The following is an 18,970-nucleotide window of genomic DNA, read 5'->3' on the forward strand; positions in this document are numbered from 1 at the left end:
TATCCACAACCACCATCCAAACACGTAATCTCTATAACCACTAACACTACCGTCCAGATTTGTCCATTCTGCATCAGCCTACCCACCACATCACCAACCACCAAGCCATCATCAACAAATTGCCCAGATTGACAACCTCCACCACCAAACAACATCCCATAATCACACTGCTACCCTCCTTCTTTGACCTTCGCTCTTCTCCTTCCTTTGGTTTCTCATGTCGTTTCCCTCACTTTGCCTGATGGTGTTGTCATGGACCATCGTATGTCGTCCTTTGTGGTAAATTTGAAGCATGAGACGCATATCTTAATCGAGTTTTCAAGTTATAGATCTAGGAATGATTGCATGGAAACTCACCATCGTGTCGTTTCTCTTGCATGCACACTTGTTTCTCCTTTTGCACACATGCAACAATGTTACTTCTCCCTCAACTTCTTTTTGGGGTTTGTTGCAACTAGATCAGGGTAGAAAAACATTACTCTCTCTGTAGATCTGGAAGTCAAATTTGGAGATGAAGGGAAAATAAAAAAGAAAGTTGCGGGCTTGGAATACAACGAGTCTCAATTAGATTTGTTGCAGACTTGGAAAATAACATTGAATCCTATAGGTTAGAATAGCATGAGTGTGATTGGGGGATTGTATTGGCTGTGGGTTTTGGATTCAGTGAGTGAATAAGAGGAGGGAGAAGGTGGGTTGGCTATAGAGGTTCATAATTTTTTAATTAAAATACTCAAGAAAAAATATGTGAAGGAAATATTGCTTCTCTCTTAGCATACTCGGTTGAGAGGTTCCATTAAATAAGGAAAAAGATAAGTACAACAGGTAAAGTAGAGGTGCAGACTAAGGCACCCTGCAATTCGACTACAACAGGAGAAAGAGAAAAATACAACATAAAAGATAATACAACCAAAACATATAAAAGTATACAAGTAATAATTCAACACTCCCCTTTAAGTTGGAGCATATAATATAAATTATATGCTCCAAGCTTGGAACATATAAAACTCAATACAAGGCCCTCTCAAGGATTTAGTCAAAACATATGCAAGTTGATTGTTTGAACTAACAAACTCGGTAGAAATCTAATTGGACAGTAGCTTTCCCTCATAAAATGGCAATCAATTTTTATGTGCTTAGTTTTATCATGAAACACTTGATTAGAAGCAATATGAAAGTTTGTCTGGTTATCACAATACAATTTCATTGGCTAAATTTCATAGAATTGTAGTTCTTGAAGGAGATGTTTGATCCACACCGACTCACATGTGGTTGTGGCCATGGTCCTATATTCGGCTTCTGCACTACATTGAGCAACATTAAACTGTTTCTTACTCTTCCTAGAGATAAGATTTCCACCAATGGAGACACTATCTTGTGTTAAAGAGTCTATCTATAGGAGAACCTGTGCAATCAAAATCACAATACCCAAAGATTTGGGCATCTCATTTATCTTCATGATATAACTAGGAATCCAAGTTACAACATTCCAGTGATCAACATGAGGAGGTTGCATAAACTAATTAGCAACCTCAACTGCAAATGAGATATTAGGTCTGGTGATTGCGAGATAGATGAGCTTCTTAACTAGTCTTCTATATCTTTCTAGATTTGAAAATGGTTCACCCTATTTTGTTATGAACTTTTGATTTGGATTCATAGGACTATCAATGGGTCAACAATCAATCATGTCGGTCTCTTCTAAAATGTACAAATCATACCTTCTTTGTGAAATGACAATGCTCCTTTAGGATTGAGTCACCTATATACCAAGGAAGTATTTCAAGTTGACCAAGATCCTTTGTTTGAAAGGGAGTGAACAAGTGTCATTTCAATTGGGAGATTTTTTAGTGTATCATTTTCTATAATAAACATATCATCAACGTAAACAACAAGATATGCACACTTCCTAGAAGAGGTGTGACAATAAAAAATAGAGTGATTCATTTTACTGTGTTTCATCCCAAAACATTGCACATGACTAAACTTCCCAAACCAATCTTGGAGACTATTGAAGTCCATAGAAAGAACGTTTAAGTCTGCAAACTAGACCAGATTGCCCCTGAGCAACAAACCTAGGAGGTTGCTCCATGTAAATCTCTTTTTCTAAATCACCATGAAGAAAGTCATTTTTTTATGTCTAATTGATGAAGTGGCCAATGACAGATAGCAACCATGGCAAGAAAAAAACAAACAATGGTGATCTTATCCACTGGAGAGAAGGTATCGCAATAATCAAGATCGTAGATCTGAGTGTAGCCTTTAGCCACTAAACGAGACTTAAGACAATCAAATTCACCATTAGGACCAACCTCAATAACTTAGACCCATCTACAACCAACTGCCTTCTTTCCTGAGGAAGACAAACCAATTCATATGTACCACTATGTTTAATAGTATGCATTTCATAAATCATGGCTTGTTGCCATCCAGGGTGAACAAGTGTTTCATACATATTTTTAGGAATTGTAAGAGATGACACGAAGGAGATAAAAGCAAAATATGAAGAAGATAAACGATGATAACTAACAACATTATAAATAGGATGAGGATTACAGGTAGACCAAATACATTTCCTAAGAGCAATGGGCCAACCTGTGTTGTTATCAAAAGGAGAAGATGGAGAAGGATCCATAGTAGGAATGATTAAGGAGGAACATGAACTAGAAGAATCTTCTTGTTGAACAATGTTAGCTCTCTATGTTCTGTTATGCTCTATAATGAGATGAGGTGAAGGCAACTCAGGTGGACTGTTGGTTGGAAAGTGAAACTGACTACTTGTTGGATTAAGGTCCTCACAATTAAGAGAAACCATTGGACTAAAGGATATGATAGGTAAGACTCATTGGACAAAATTAGGATCTTGCATGGAAGAAGAGAAAAAATAAGTCTCTTTAAAGGTAGCATCCATAGACACATAATGTCTTTTAGTGATTGGAGAGTAGCATTTGTACCCCTTTTAAAGATGAGAATACCTAAGAAACACACATTTGACAACCCTAGCAAATTTTTTATGAAGACCTGGATAGACATCATGCCCAAAACAGGTGCAACAAAAAATCATAGGAGAAACATGATATAAAGGTTCCTTGGGAAAAATGATTGAATAAGGAATCATGCTATTAAGAGATGAAGATGACATTCTGTTTAAAGTAAAAACAAGCAATGAGAACTGCATCCCCCAATAATGAACAAGAATACTTGCATTTAACAATAAGGTATGTGCAGTTTCAACTAAGTGTCTATTTTTTCTTTCAACTATGTCATTTTGTTGTGGTGTATGTGAACATGTAGACTAATGTAAAATTCCATGTGAAGATAAGAATGAAGAGATATTTCAAGAGAAATATTCTTTGGCATAGTCACTACAAAGAATTTTAATGACTTTTCCAAATTGATTCTTGATCTCATTAAAAAAGGACATGACAATAGACAAAAGTTCAAATTTGTCTTTAATTAAATAAACCTAAATACATCTAGAGTATTCATCAATAAAGGTATCAAAATATCTAAATCCAAAAGATGTTACACGGCTTGGTCCCCAAATATCTCAACTAATGGTAGAGAAAATTGAGTCACATCTTTTTTTAGTTTGCCTAGGAAAAGAAGATTGGACAACACGAACTTTAAGATTTTGGGTTGAAGTGTGATGTTAAGTTCACTTGTGTGGCTGACTCATGACCCATTGGTACTCTTTGTTTTTACCCCCTCAAATGCACAACACAATCCATATATCTTATACAATCCAGAGAAGACAATCCATAAGTATTATTAATATAGTCTAGAAAGTGCAATTTGTAGGTGTATTGTTTAATTTTTTTTGCATCAAGCATTGGTGGTTACACCATAGGATCTTGTAACTTTTAGCTGCAGATCACAAATTACAACTTCGTACTATATGATGTGACATGACAAGTGTACAGATGCGTAGAAAAAGGAATTGAAGTAACAATCATGAATTACAACTTCACATTGTATATCACTTAGAGCATCTTCAATGTTAGATCTTGAGTAAAGATCTTGAGCTCAAGATCTAGCCTTGTGTGGATCTCCCAATAAAGAGGCACCAGAGATCTCCAAGGTGGAGAATGGGTTCTTCTACAAGAACCCTGAAGATCTCTGACATATCTGAAACAACACAAAAAATATTGAAAAAAAATAGAAATCAGCGGGAACAACCAAGGTCATTGAAGAAAAAAAAAAACAGAATAGGAAGAACAAAAAGCTAAACTTACTTGGAGGTGGTTGCAGATGGTCGCGGCGGAGGGTCATAGACGATCGTGGACAATCATGATGGAGGGCCGCAAAGAAGGAAGGAGGAAGGGGGTCGCAAAGGGGGTGAGGGGGGAGCCACAAGGCCAGTGAGGGGAGAGGAAGGTCGTGAACGCGAGAGGGGAGAGCAATGTTGTTAATGGCGGATGGCGATTCATGGCAGAAAGCCAAAAATCCGCCATCAAAATATGACGGATGGCGTAGCGGAAAATGGCGGACAAAAAAAGAAAAAAAAAAAAAAATATATATATATATATATATATATATATATATATATATATATATATATATATATATATATATATATATATATATATATATAATTATAAATAACCAAGTACCAACACCAAATAAACTCATTCAAATTGAAAAAAATCAATGGATTGCATTCAAATAAACTAAAAAAGTTAAAAAGTTTCATGAGTTCATACAAAAGAGGACTGAACAGAAAAAAAAATGTGGTGTCAAACAGAAAAAAAAAAAAAAATGGGTGTCAAAAATAAAAAGGGTGTCAAATAGAAAAACAAAAAAAAAGTTGCAGACATAAAAAACGGGTGTCAAACAACAAAAGAAAAACAAAAAGAAAAAACGCACCATCGTCCACAACGTTCGCCCTGTGCGTCATTGCCGTTCGCGCTGCCGTGTGTCGCTGCTGTTCGTCACCGCCGTTTGTGGTGCTGTTGGTCGCTGCGACGTTGCTGGGTGCGGGTGCTGGTCGCTGCTTCGCAGGGTCGTGCCGCTGCCGTCGTCGCTGCTGGTAGTGGTGGCTGCTAGTGCTGGTTCGTTGCTGTTTGTTTCTGTTCATGGCTGCTGCGCTTTTCAAAATATATTATCGGGTAGGGTTGGGTCGGTCAGCCCAACACCTACCGCGAAAAAACAAAAAGGCCACTATTCCGCCTTTCCCGCTATTCTGCCATGGCTATGGCGGCCGCCATGGCACCGCCATTAGCAACCCACCACGCCATTGCTATTTGGTGACGTTTTTTCAAAATTTCATCACGCTTTTCCGTCATGGCGCCGCCATGGCCGCCATTTGATAACACTGGGGGAGAGGGACGAGGACGATGATGAGGCGTGAAGTGGAGTGGAGGGAGAGGGAGGAAGGAGAAGGAAGAAGAAGGTGGAGGAAAGGGGAGTGACAAGGAAGAAAAAGAAAAAAAAAAGAAGGAAGAAGATGAAAGGTCAGGAGAGAGGAAGGAGATGAAAAGAAAGAGAAAAAATAAAAAGTGGGGTTAGGATGAGGGAGTGAACCTTGGGAAAATAAAAAAGAAAAAGGAAGTGTGAGGGAGCTTGGTTAGGATAGGAGAGAAAAAATAATTAATTTAACAAATAACTAAATAAAATATTAAAAAATAGGATCCACGCGGAACCTATAAAAAATATCTAAGATCTTAAAATAAAATATATCATATATTAAAGAAAAAAATGAGACAAATCTTAATAGATCTTTCATCCTAAATGATATTATGTGATCTATCAAAAAGTGGTCTAAGATCCTAATTTAAAATTTATCCTCTTATGCATCATATAAAATGGTCATACTTTTGATTTGGCCTGATCTACGATCAAAACAAACATATGCCGGTAAATTGTTTTGTAGCATACCTATTTTGAAGAAAAAAAAGTTTGTAAAAGTGACGAACTAGATCAACCAGTCTAAAATAATAGATCTATGAATCACCACATTTATCATTAGATGTTCGTACCTAGATCGTCGTGAAGGTATGCTTCTTTTTCTCATAGTTATTAGTAAACCTTATCTACAAGCTTTGTTTTAATTTATTTAACATATTACTGTCAAGTAACAAAGAAATGAAAGATACAATCTTCGGATGTTCGAAAGCCGAAAAGACATCGTTAAGAGGACTTTGGCGCCTCTGAACACAGTGGATGCTTGTTTTAAATGATGGAGAGGATTCCAATAACCTCCGGTAAGAAGCAAAGCTATAGACACTTGGAAATCCAAATTAGTGAGTATACAAGAGATGCGTAAAATGAGCTTCACTTGTAGCTTTAGGCGTGAAATTTCTTATATTTCTTCTGTTATTGTCTATAAGACGTAAATTTAAAATGTTTTTTTAATAAGATGTAATTTATAATATTTTTTGGATTAATTATTTTTATATTAGAAATATTCTTCATAAAATGTATTAAGACAAGTTGAAAGGAGGTCCAGAAGACGTTGGAACCTAGAAAACAAAGAGACAATAAATTAACATTAAGAATTTCTTGCATTTATAAAAACAAGACGATTGTATAGAACCTAAGCCAATATTCCAAGGCCGGCTTTATCTTTGTCTCTAGACTTTATAGTCTGAATTAATTAAAGTCATAGTGAACACATTTCTCTATATCTATGGACAATGGTGATGAGCCTCTGTTGCATGGCAAAATCGGTACCATACTAATAGCCATGGGTTCAGCCAGTTTCCTGGTCACAATATTCCATCTCGTAATCCTTTGCCGCACCCACCGCCAGGTGGCGAACAACCAAAATTCAGAACAAGAAGAAGCCCTAGGGCGGCGCACGGGAGAGAACGCTCGGGTGCCGCACCTGATTCCAGCCCAGAAGTACGAAAAGAAGAAGAAAAGTGATGGTAACGAGGGTGATGAAACATGTGCTGTGTGCTTGGAAGAGTTCGAAGAGGGTGAAGAGTTGAGGAGGCTTCCGGAATGCATGCACTTTTTCCACGTGGCGTGCATAGACGCGTGGCTCTACTCCCATTCCAACTGTCCCGTTTGCCGGGTCCACGCCACGCCCTCGCCGGCGTTGAATGCGCAACACACCATAGATATCATGCAAATAGCTCGCGTTCAAAATGGCTCTGCACGACTTGAAATAATATTGACCTGAAATATCTGCATGTCATCTTCTTAATCCAACCCAATGTAAATCTATAAGATAATTAAGAGCCATGAACTGAAACCCATGATAATAATTACAATATATATATACATATATATGTATGTGCGCGAGCTGATAATTAACGTAAAACTAGTAAAAAAAATATATATTATGTGTAGCAGGTTTTCTTTATTTTGATGATAATTAACTTTAAAATTATATTAACAAATGTTTGACACCTAATAAAAAATATCTGCTAGAAAAGAAATTTAGCTGAGGTGAGGATTCATTAGAATTGGTGCACGTCACTTCGAGTTCGATTGAATACGCAACCGACTATTTTCAATATATTAACCAAATAGAAATTGGAATCGGGAAAAAATGATCCATGCGAGTCACAATCCCATCACAATCCTAGATTGTTTTATAATTATTGTTTCACTCTAAATTGTCACGCTTCATTCTTATTCTATAAGGAACTAATTGAACACATTAGCGTAAACATATTTTTATCCATTAGTCCCTATATATTAAAAAGAGTTAACTATGTTGTTTGGAAAAAAAATTATTGAAAAAAGATAGACTTGAAAGCATAAGTTACACATCAAAACTCTAATCCCCTAAGGCGACCTGGGTCTTATCTAGTTGGATATCTTTTTAAGTATTATTTTAACTGATGACATCTTGGAGTGTTAAAAATTACTCCTCAAAAGGTTTAGTGACGGACAACCAGCCACAAGTGAAATATGAGTATACTTTTTTATCTTGAAGTTGTTGGTTTCAACTTATGGATTTTGAAAACACAAAAATTTCACAAGTATTTTTATAAATAAATTAATTGAAAAATATTTTCATAAATAAATTGATTAAATTTTTTGAAATAAATTAAAATAAAGTGTTATGCTTTATTAATTTTAAGATATCATGTAACCGTGGGAGTCATTATTTCTTCAAAGAATCAAGCACCATCATTTAAGTGTTATTTTAATCATTCGATCCAATCATTTCAGTTTTATTAATTTATCATCCAATCGACTTAGTTTAAAATTTTAATATGATCTGATTCGATCCAATTTAAAGCAATTTGGATTGAATCGGCTTTCAATTTTATTCTTACTTTTATTTTCAGAAAAAATATTAAATAAGAAATAGAATATATATATATATATATATATATATATATATATATATATATATAATAAATATAATAAAAAATAATTTAAAACACCAAATATTTTGTAGTAGCAAATAACACAAGAATAGAGATTGAATTGTGTTTTTAGAAATTTTAAACTTTTTCTTAGATTGAAAATGCATTTAGCATTTGATGTAGATTTAACAAAAAAGGATAAGGGAAGTTTAAGAAAATTTTTATCATACAATAAGAAAAACAATTTTCTTGATAAAGCAAAAACAAATGTAAGATCTAAAATCAAATTTGAATCCTTTGTCAATTAACACAAAGATAAACATTAAATAAAAGCATACAAGAGTTTATATTAAATCGTCTTTATTCCAAGATTACGTCTGGTTCTTGGCAACCCACCAAATTTTCACTAATTTATCACAAATTTACAAGTACAAGTAATCTTCACAACCACTTTTGACTTAACTCAATATTATTTGTCCTACCAAGTCATTGCTAACTCTAAACAAATCAATAAAATTTGTTGAAAGTTTGTACACTGACTAATATTAGATCATCTTCCAAATAGATATATCTCTCAACACTTTAGTTTTTTCTCTCAAGGTTTACAAGGTGTTTTGAGAGCGTAGTATTTATACAAAGATTTACAGAAAGCTTTAAAAAAAATAATTTGTATATTGTTTCTTCAAAAAAATTTCTATTTGTAGCCCTCATCTTCAAGTATATGGTATTCTTGGTCAACCCTCTTGACTCACTTAAAAAAGTAATTTAAAAAAGCACATGAACAAGTTTCCAGATGCCACTACTCGTCAAACCTATGCTTCTAGTTTGGTGATAAAAGGAGAAAAACCATAGAGATGGAATGGATTACTGAGAACAAAAAATAAGTTACAAGAATCCAGCAGGTCTAAACAGATTAAATGGCAGGCAGTGTCTATAACTTGGAGAAACAAGAAAATAAAGTCATCAAATTCAAATTCAAATGTCTTTCACCCTTAATAAATACAAGTCAACTGTACAATTGGTAACAAGTACTGTTATGAAACACGATAGCACCAAACTTATAGACATAATTTCTCCAAACTATTAAACCATATTAGTTTTATAGGCTTGTGACTATAAGTAGACAGTAGCAATGTTTGAATATACTGTCCTAACACTAGCTTTAGAGATCCAACAAAAAGTTCTCAACATCAGTCCCTGAATTATATTTGCAAGAACTATTTATGAAATCTTTGGAAATCACACAATCTAAATCATCTTAGCATGTAAAATATTTAGAAAAAATATGTTTATGATGTTACCTTGTTGTAGCAGCAATTCCAAAAGGTATTGCAGATGTAAGTAACATTACTAACATATTGTGTTGTTTGGTATTTAGTCACTTGGACATGATAGCTTTGATATTCAAGAGGAGCTTCCTTTGAATCCACTGAAATATGTCTGTTGAAAGGGTTAAAACCTGCAAAGTAGCTCTCATCGCATCAGTAAGAAGTAACTGTGATTAAATAAACCAAAGAATCATGGCACTTCTGCATCATGAGAATTAATCATTGTTATCACTTATCAGCATTAGATCTAACTACAGATGAATTAGTATCTATGTAAAAAGTTACAGAACATTATATCTCATTAAATTATACGCATCAGCATATCATTGATTGAAAGGGCCCCCTGCGTATAATTGTAAAATTATTGGAACACCAGTTTATGACTCACTATTTTCTTTAAAACAAGTTGCAAAACCAGTTCAATAACAATTGGAACCAGGCAAACAATTCTTGAACTTTTTCTGAGCAATTCAATGTTCAAATAAACAAAGATCGAGACAGGGGCTTCAATGTGTGTATCTGAACCATAATTAACATAACAGATTCCCAAGCCTTCTTTGTGAGATTTTCATACAAACCCATCTCAGTCGTAGAATGACTTAGCCTAAGTCTTAATTATGTTTTACCAAACAAAATTGAACATCTTGACAGATTTTCAATAGTTGAACATCTTCTACATGGTCTCTTTAACGTTTCAACTTGAGATTACTTGGCAGTTGCACTCCAAAGCTTTAATGTCAACTAGAACAATAGAAAATCTGATGCATAAAGCTTTAACGTTTCAACTTGAGCAAAAGGTATATTATTATTAAAAATAGTCTCAAGACTCTAGAAAAGCAAGATACAAAAAGAGGGGAATCTGATACAAAAGGTATATTATTAATAAAGCCTTAATTCAAAAAGTAATTTTCATAGCTACCCTTGCTTGCATGAAAAATTATCAATAACAATCTCTAACAAGATTCACAATGAGAAGTATTTTTCAATGACACCCAAGCAAGCAAGCAAACACACACAAACATGGATTGGATTCCCTTTCATCAATTGGCTTTACGAAATGATCTCTTCAACAAAGAGAATGAAAACCGAAAAGAATCGAACCCGTGATCATGATTTGGATCTAGATCTCGTGGTTTTGGGGATCTAGATGGTGTTCTTGAGATATAGCAGCTGATTTAATAAAAAAAAATGTTTCACATCAATTGTATTAACAACCGATGTAAAAAGACCAAAATGGCCAATCATTTTAAACAATTAAAGGATCAAATTAATCATTTTAACAATTAAGGACATGATTGTTGCCTTTCAAACAATTAAGGGATCAAATTAATCATTTTAACAATTGAGGGAACAAATAAAAACTTAAATTATAAATAAGGGACCAAATGTATTCCAATTACCCTCCTCCAAAAATTTCTACTAAAAAGTTAGACGTTTATCTTCCATAATCCATATAGTTAGAGGAAAAAAAAAACCCTGTGATCGTATCTTGCACTCTCACATTGTGACCCATATTTTTAATTGCTCAGAAGTAAACAAAACGAGTACACAACGAAGACCAAGTAGCACCAAACTATAGATGTCGGAACAATGCTGCAAGGAAACAAATAATCTAAGATAATTATGCAACTACGGTTGGATGGACATTTATAAATACAAACTCCGCAGGAGACAAGACTGCATGTACGTAAACTACAAAGAATTGTACGAAATGCCAGTTAGTTTAAAAAGTTGATTTCTGAGTATAGCAGAAATTGCCAGGAAAGTCCCCATTGAAGATAGCGATGATCTTTGGAATTAAACCCCAAAGTTAAATCTTGATATTTTTTTCTTTTTCTTTTATAGGGATTGGCCACTCTTAGAAGGGTGAATATTAACATGGAATGAAGAAAGGTGTCCATTAGCATAAAGAAAAAGGAAAAAAAGAAACCTTAGTGCCATTATCAATTTCCCACCTTTCCTTGCCTTGTCATGTTTTAGGCTTTCGAAAGACAGACGAAGAACAATTGAGTATCATCACGAATAAATGCCACACACCGACAATACATGCATTTTTCCTCCATACACATTATAATTCCAATTCTGAAAAAGAAAAGCACTAAAACAAAAACAAAATACCATATACGAAGGTTTTGCCGAAGAGCCAGCACTCAGCACAGCTAGCCAGTTTTAGCGTTGCATTTACAGGTAAAGGACAATCAAAGAATTAAATACTTTTTAATTAAAGAAACATGGAGAGAACTTACACCATAATCCGTGACACATTTTAAAACCCCAAACACTAACATAGAGAGCACATAAAACCACACAACAAAATTATGGGAATTCCCACATCATGAACTGAAATCAGATGCAACAAACTCCAGTCAACCACCAGACCCGGCAAAACACCAATCAAGTGACATCATCAGCAAGGGAGATGCTATCTGCTTCCCTGTATATATGCATTTGCTCCATAATGGAATTGAGACAATCTTTGACTAAGCAGCAAGAACTATGATCACGATGAGAAGCACAATCCCAAAAATCACCAAAAGCAAGCATGTCTTTGAAGAAAAAAGAAAAGAAAATAACACAAAGTTAACAAAGGAAAATACACAGAACTTTCAAAGGGAAATAATATAAAAACTAAAGGTTTGACTAAAGATCAAGGTGGTAGACAGTCTATGATAATTCCTGTAAGTAGGAAACTACAAAAGGTAATAATGTGAGTAAATCGATCAATTTATTCACAATCGGATTATATTTATTTGATACACTATTGCCAATATTAGTATTGAAAAAGAATACAATTGAGAAAACAAACAAATTCCATCAACCACTGCTTCTCTGCCCTCTTGTGCCGACAACGCAATAATCTGTATGCAATATGCAAACTGAATACTAGACAAAACTAGAATAGCCCAACTACATAGATCCAAGATGCACTGCATGAGTCTTGGTCATTTGTAGAACTACGGACCATGTATTCTAGTCATTAATAAATTTAGACTAAATGTCAGTTTTGATCTATTATGTTTTAGTATTGTTTCATTTTGGTCATGATTTCAGCATCACAAGCCTATACAAAACTATTTTAAAGTCAAACCCCTTTATTTGGCCCTAAGTCAATCCTCTTCAGGAGATACCTCCTTCGGAGATTACACATATAAAAATTCATTTCATGGAAGCAGGTTAAGATTTACAAAGAGTAATAAAATTGCAATAAGAAACTTGATATATTACCAAAGAGGAATTTGATCTTTGGGTTTTTGAAGCTTTTGCAAGTTGAGATTTTGCTTGTGCAGTTGCTGCATGGGAGTTCTCAATGTTGGAGCCAATATCATCTACAAAATGAAATTTAGTGGCATTAGATAGCGTGAACAGGTACAGAAAAATAAATTCATTCAGTAAAATAAAGATGCAAGTAATCAGGAAGAACAAAAGGGAATGGAATAAATTACCAATCATGGCTCCTTGCTCATGGACAAGCACAGCAAGATCTTTGAAGATCTCATTAACTTCACCAATTTGCTGTTGTATTTCTTGAATGCCTTGCTCCCTTTCCTCAATAATAGCCTCATTGAAGGCAATCTCATTATCTAAGAATAAAACCTCCTGCCTGCAGCATGAATAATGCAATAGCTAAGGTACTAAAATAATGCAATGTGGAGAATTTGAAAATTTTGATAACATAAATGAATTCAGTTGTTCATCTACTTTAGCGACACAATGGAGAATCCTACCATTGATTATGCCACCACCAATTCCATTGCACCACAAAATCTTTAAAAAAAAAAAGAGGGGGGAGGGATGGGACTAAGGGGGGGAGAGAGAGCGCTTTTGGTATCAATTCTTTTCAGCATAATAGTATGTTGCAAATGAATTTTTTTTTATCCTGGGTTAAAGACCACAAGTGCTTCTCAACCCACTGGGTTAGAGACTAATCTTGATCGCGATGCGTTACTGCTGCTAGCTCAAGGGAATTTTGCACATAGAGGGAATCTAATATGGGTTCTCCAGCTAAATAGATTGTTTCCTCACTTGTGAATAAAGCGGCTGGAACAAAAAAATGAGGTTATAACGGAGGCACCATCGGAACTTGTCAGAATCGTCCCAAAAATCTGAGATAAGGTTGCAATGGAGGGGCAACCTAGGCACTGGAAGCATGGCTAGAACGGGTTGTTCATGCGCTGGCAGAAGGACGCACAAAAAAACTGTTTGGCACGGAGAAGAAGGGCACGTGGATGCACGTGAGGCAACAGCGTGACCACTGTTGAATAGATCAGCAGACGGCGAGCACGATGGTGTAATATCCGGTCAAAATGGCAGAGGTGGCCGAAAAAGTCACCAGAGAAGGAAAAAAGGTCGCCTGACTAAGGTCAGTGAGAAAAGGGGTGAATTGAAGACTAAACAGTTTGCGAACTTCTTTTTTTTTATCACTAGGGACAGTGGGTCCTTCGGGCAAGAAAGGTTTGTGCCTCTATTAGGCTCTAGATACCATATTGAAAAGAAAGGACAAAGGCATATTGTGACTGTAAACCATGTGTCTGAATACAACACGGATGAGAAATTATATAGGCTTATTGCAATAATTACAAATAAATGGAGGATATCTGGTTTCCTCTTCATCAGATATTATGTGCCTATAATCTACATTAATTACAGAATACTCCTATTGATTCTTAAGAATTATAATACCTACTTATAATCTAGTTATTTATTAGGTATACTTATAGTTATGTAAATACCCAAATCATGAGCACCCCTACATGAGAGTGAGATTCAAGAGATCTTGCATCATTTTGAGGCATCCGATGAAGAGGGAGTGGGAGATGCTCCAATTGATAACAATGAAGAGGATTATATTGGGGTTCCAGAAAATGATTAGAGTCTTTATGTTTGCATTATTTTTTTTTTGGAAGGCAACAAATATAGTATATTTTATTAATCATAGAAACAGCAGCACCAGAGGTACTGCTGGTGACTTATACATAAGTGCAAGGCACCTGATAACATCTACCAGCATAATTAAAAACCAAGCTATGACCCCACCACATATCTAGATCTGACTAACCCAAATTAACCAAAATAGTCCCCAAGATTGGAAGACCAGTGGTTGAACGAAGTACAGAACTTTTTATCTCTGGTCTTTACCCATGACCATGTTAGGAGTAAAGCGTCTTCCATCACTTTGGCTGGATCAAACCGGTGGCCTTGGAATACCAAGAGATTCCTATGCTGCCATATTGAGCTTGTTAATGCAATCCACCATCGACACCATGTTTTATGATTCTTCCCACCTCCAAAGCCATCACAGAATTGGGCAAAGTGAGATGCTGGCTTAGCTGCAAGTGGACCAACTATCCTACTCCAGCTCAGAGATTCCCACCTTTATGTTTGCATTATGTAGTTATGCTTCTATCATTTTGTTATTTTGAACTCTTGAATGAGTTTGTTAGGTTATCATTGTTCATAGTTCTTTTTGTTTTGAACAATTCAACTCTTTAATGAGTTTGTTAGGCATTGGTTATTGTGAACTCATGAAACTTGTCATGTTTTTCATTTATATATGTGTACACACACACACATATATATTTTAATTACTTATACCAATTGTTTTTTAGTTTTATTATTTGCATTTACTGTTATGTCTACTGTTTTTTTACTTTTTTAATTTTTATATATTATTTTGTTAGTATTTAAAATTATATATATATTTGGTCCGCCATGGCTTCCACCATTTCCGCAACGTCATCCGCCATAAATTTATGGCGGATATTTTGGCTTGCCGCCATGGTCCGCCATCCGCCATAAACAACACTGGTAGTACTAAATGCAAAAGTTAAATTGGAAAGATAGCCATTTTCTGATAAATAATTGATGTTCAGTTATCCAATAAACATAGAGAGGTTCCTTTTTTTGGGTAACCACTATAATTAGAGCCTTTGGTGTATTAATCAATTCATGTTCCTTTGAATCACCAAAAAAGAAAAAGAAAAAAGCAACAATTCTTTTTTGGCCTAATGTAATTTTTCAAATGATTAATACTGATCATTGACTTAAAATTACATTTCAATGTGTGACACCAACATCACTGATTTACTACTAAAAGTACTAATAATATATGAGAAATCACCTCCTTGATTCCACAAGCAGGGCACGCTGTTCTGGTGACTTATCAGAACCAACATCTACTTCGCTAGCTGTATAGCTGCAAACCAAAATGAAAATCCCATGTCATAACCATTGAATATAACGGTAATGAGAACTAATGCCAACAGAACACTTATATTGACTACATAAGAAAAATTGATCATCAAGAAAACAAGTGCATCAAATTAAGCCGCAAAATTCTCAAAGTAACCTACTCTTCACTCTTCATTGTTCAAAAAACGAAGCCACACACTTAAAAACAAAAGAGAAACACAGGATTTCCCCTAAACTTTTACAGGCTCTAATAATAATACATAAATCACCTCGAAGGAAGGACTGCTTGTGGAACAAAAGGAGTGTACGCTGTTTCCCTCTCAGCTGCAAGACGTTGTGCCTTCTGAAACTCTTTCAACACTGCCTGAAAATCTTTCGCAAGTTTAGCATCTGCAATCTTCTTGCTTGCCTGCAATAATAAGAAATGTTTTTGAGGCAAAAGACATGGAAGGTCATGGAACCCTAAAATGCAATAAAGACATTGCCCGTAACAAGTTTTCACAGTATTCATTAAAAAATGAGGCAGATTGATTATGAAATTACCAATTCAGTAAAACTGACAGCAACAATTTAAGCAAAAACAGTGTTTAGAGAAGTTCATGCATTTTGGAAGTTGATCACAAAATACTGAGACTGAGACCATATGAACAAACCGATTTGCACATGCAGATGCAGTACAATACAAGATAAAGTTTCAAACTTACATTAACTTCAGCATGGTGATCAATGTCACTGGCTTGCTTAAGTTTAGCTGATGTATCTTTCACCAATTGCCCAATATGTAGTCTTGTCTTGTGGCTGCAAGTTCAAAAATAGTCTAACACAGTAAGAACCTAAGAGATTCTTGTTCCACTAAATTAAAACATAATATACAAAAGGGAGCTGAGTTCAGTTTGCAAGGCTGAAAAGGGAGTTCAGTTTCCCAAGATCCCTCAACTTCATTTACTTTTGAATCACGAAGTTTCATTTTACAATAGTATAACTACTCAAAACATTATAAGTACTGGGGGAAATCATCATTGGACAGAGTGTCCTGTTCCTGATATGAAAAATTAGCACATTAGCATATCACTATTATAGCTTAATCCTGACTAAAGAAACAATTGAGAGGAAACAGGACCTCAATCAAAGTATCAACAATAGAAATGCTGATAATTCCTCCCATCTGCTTTTCAATTGACTCTTTCGGAAGTGGAAAAACAGTGGGATACAACCAAATGTTAAAGACTTGATAACTTAAAACGAACCCAAGGCAGTTAACAAGCAACTTGAAATTTCATTAACGAAGTAACCTCAAATCACCAAAAAAAAAAAAAGGTCCACTGCAATTGAATTGAGAAAATGTGCAAGTTATTGTAACTCGAAGGGCAATTCAGCTGAATCAACAAAATAAAATTGGTCGTATTTCTTGGGGAAACGAAAAAAGCAATGATAAATTGTTAAAAGAACTAACAGTTTTTCGCGGAGGTCGGGGGTGTCTTTGGGGGTTCCGAGGGTGTTGACGAGTCTCTGGAAGGTGGAGACGGCGGTGTTGATCTGGAATATTCCGGCAGCCACCGCTTGCGTCGGGTCTTGCTTCCCGTTCATCAACCCGCGCCTCGAACCGAAGGGCCGCCCAGCCTCGATGTCCTGAAAGCTCATAATTCCGTTTCACTTTCTCGAGAAAATCGGGGGAATTTTCCAGAGAAAGAGAGGGAAAAGGCCACCGGGATCTGGGACGAAGAAGGAAAAAAAGAAAGAAAAGAAAAGACCAGAATTTGGGGAATTAGGGTAGTACAAGAAAAGCGAAGGAAGATTTGGATTCGGTGAGGTAGTTTCTTCGGTGGGTCTCTTCTATGGTTGTAATTCCCTGCCGCTAGTTGAACTGGAGGCGCTATTAGGGGCACGTGGCGGGTTTGGATAGGATGGAGTCGAGCATCTATTTTGGTGGCGTCATGGCAAATCAACAATTCCTAATTATTGGTGTTGTGCTTCTTTAGTTAATTTTAAATTGTGGGGAGAGAGAGTTTATATCTAATAATACAAAAAAATTAAAAAATTACCTAAGTTATACACCGAAAATATTTATGCAGATGATACAAATTAGTATCAAGTGAATATTCCTAATAAACTCAATGTCTGAATTGAAACAATAAAAAATTTGGAACACAAGTCTTCATGTTAAATAAAAATATTAAAGAATAAACATTAAAATAACTAGGGCCCTATTCACAAAAGAAAAAAAAAAGGGACCTAAGGCACTTACCTTAATCACCTAACATGTTACATGACTCATCACCCATACTAATAATTAGTTTTTTTTATATTATTATTCTTGAATTTTCTCATTAATTTTGTGTAATGTGTCAAACATAGAACACATGCACATAATTTTTTGGCATTCACCCAGTGTTTCATCTTGAGTATGCCCTTTTAATTGGATGTGTTTATCTAAAATCAAACAAAGATTATTTTGTGTTGTGACATGCATTTTCAAATTGTTGAGGAAGAAGAATCAGGCTTTCGTTGTTCACTCTCGACAATAACAAAGGCTATTGGAAGGATTTTTTTTATTCTCATCTTGAACAAGTGCCACAAGAAGAGTCCCTTTATACTTTTCATACAACCAAGTTCCATTGATGAGAACAACGGACTTGCAATGTTGAAACCCATTGATGAATGGACTGAAACTCCAAAAAAAACAATGGAATTTCACGACACCCTCTATTGTTTGACCTTATTGGAGGAGGGGTGCATTGACCGTGTTTCCTTCTCTACAACCATATTAAAAAGATAATCATACATAGCTTGCAACAATCTTGGTAAATTGTAGTGTGATTTTTTCTAATTACCATAGATGTTTTTAATGGTCTTTTGCTTTGTCAATAATGTTTTCCTGTATGTTGTAATGTGTCCTTTAGTGTTTTTGACATGTGCTATCAAGGCTAACATTGAAGTTGATTGATCATTTTTTATCAATGTTTGGATACTTTTACTAACGAGTATATAAGATAACTTTGCATGATCTTATGATATGACAAGATTTGAACAAGTATGGGATTCATGGAACTTTCTAATTTTCCATTTCTTACTTGCAAGGATGTATGTTGTCCTGTACCTCCAAGCACATCCATTGTCAACACATTTGACAATTAGCTTTGTTGAAATGATGTCTTGTAATTAACTCTTTTGTTCACATGATACCAATGC

The 18,970-nt window shown here is 35.2% G+C and overlaps 2 protein-coding genes across 2 annotated transcripts; one reads left to right on the forward strand and one right to left on the reverse strand.

Moving 5' to 3' along the window:
- The first annotated feature begins 6,483 nt into the window (after nt 1-6,483).
- LOC114391233 (RING-H2 finger protein ATL39-like) lies at nt 6,484-7,193 on the forward strand. Its single transcript, XM_028352286.1, has one exon. The coding sequence runs from the start codon at nt 6,626-6,628 to the stop codon at nt 7,121-7,123; it is 498 nt and encodes a 165-aa protein (XP_028208087.1). The 5' UTR covers nt 6,484-6,625; the 3' UTR covers nt 7,124-7,193.
- Nucleotides 7,194-11,605: 4,412 nt separating this feature from the next.
- Nucleotides 11,606-17,607, reverse strand: LOC114391232 (syntaxin-22-like). The gene is made up of 7 exons (XM_028352285.1): nt 17,235-17,607; nt 16,486-16,579; nt 16,051-16,190; nt 15,711-15,785; nt 13,036-13,193; nt 12,818-12,918; nt 11,606-12,138 (listed from the first exon to the last, which is right to left on the reverse strand). Exons 1-7 carry the CDS (start codon nt 17,420-17,422, stop codon nt 12,073-12,075), a joined length of 822 nt encoding a protein of 273 aa, XP_028208086.1. The 5' UTR covers nt 17,423-17,607; the 3' UTR covers nt 11,606-12,072.
- Nucleotides 17,608-18,970: the final 1,363 nt, after the last annotated feature.

The sequence above is a fragment of the Glycine soja genome, chromosome 16, assembly GCF_004193775.1.
Source record: "Glycine soja cultivar W05 chromosome 16, ASM419377v2, whole genome shotgun sequence".
NCBI classification, from domain to species: domain Eukaryota; kingdom Viridiplantae; phylum Streptophyta; class Magnoliopsida; order Fabales; family Fabaceae; genus Glycine; species Glycine soja.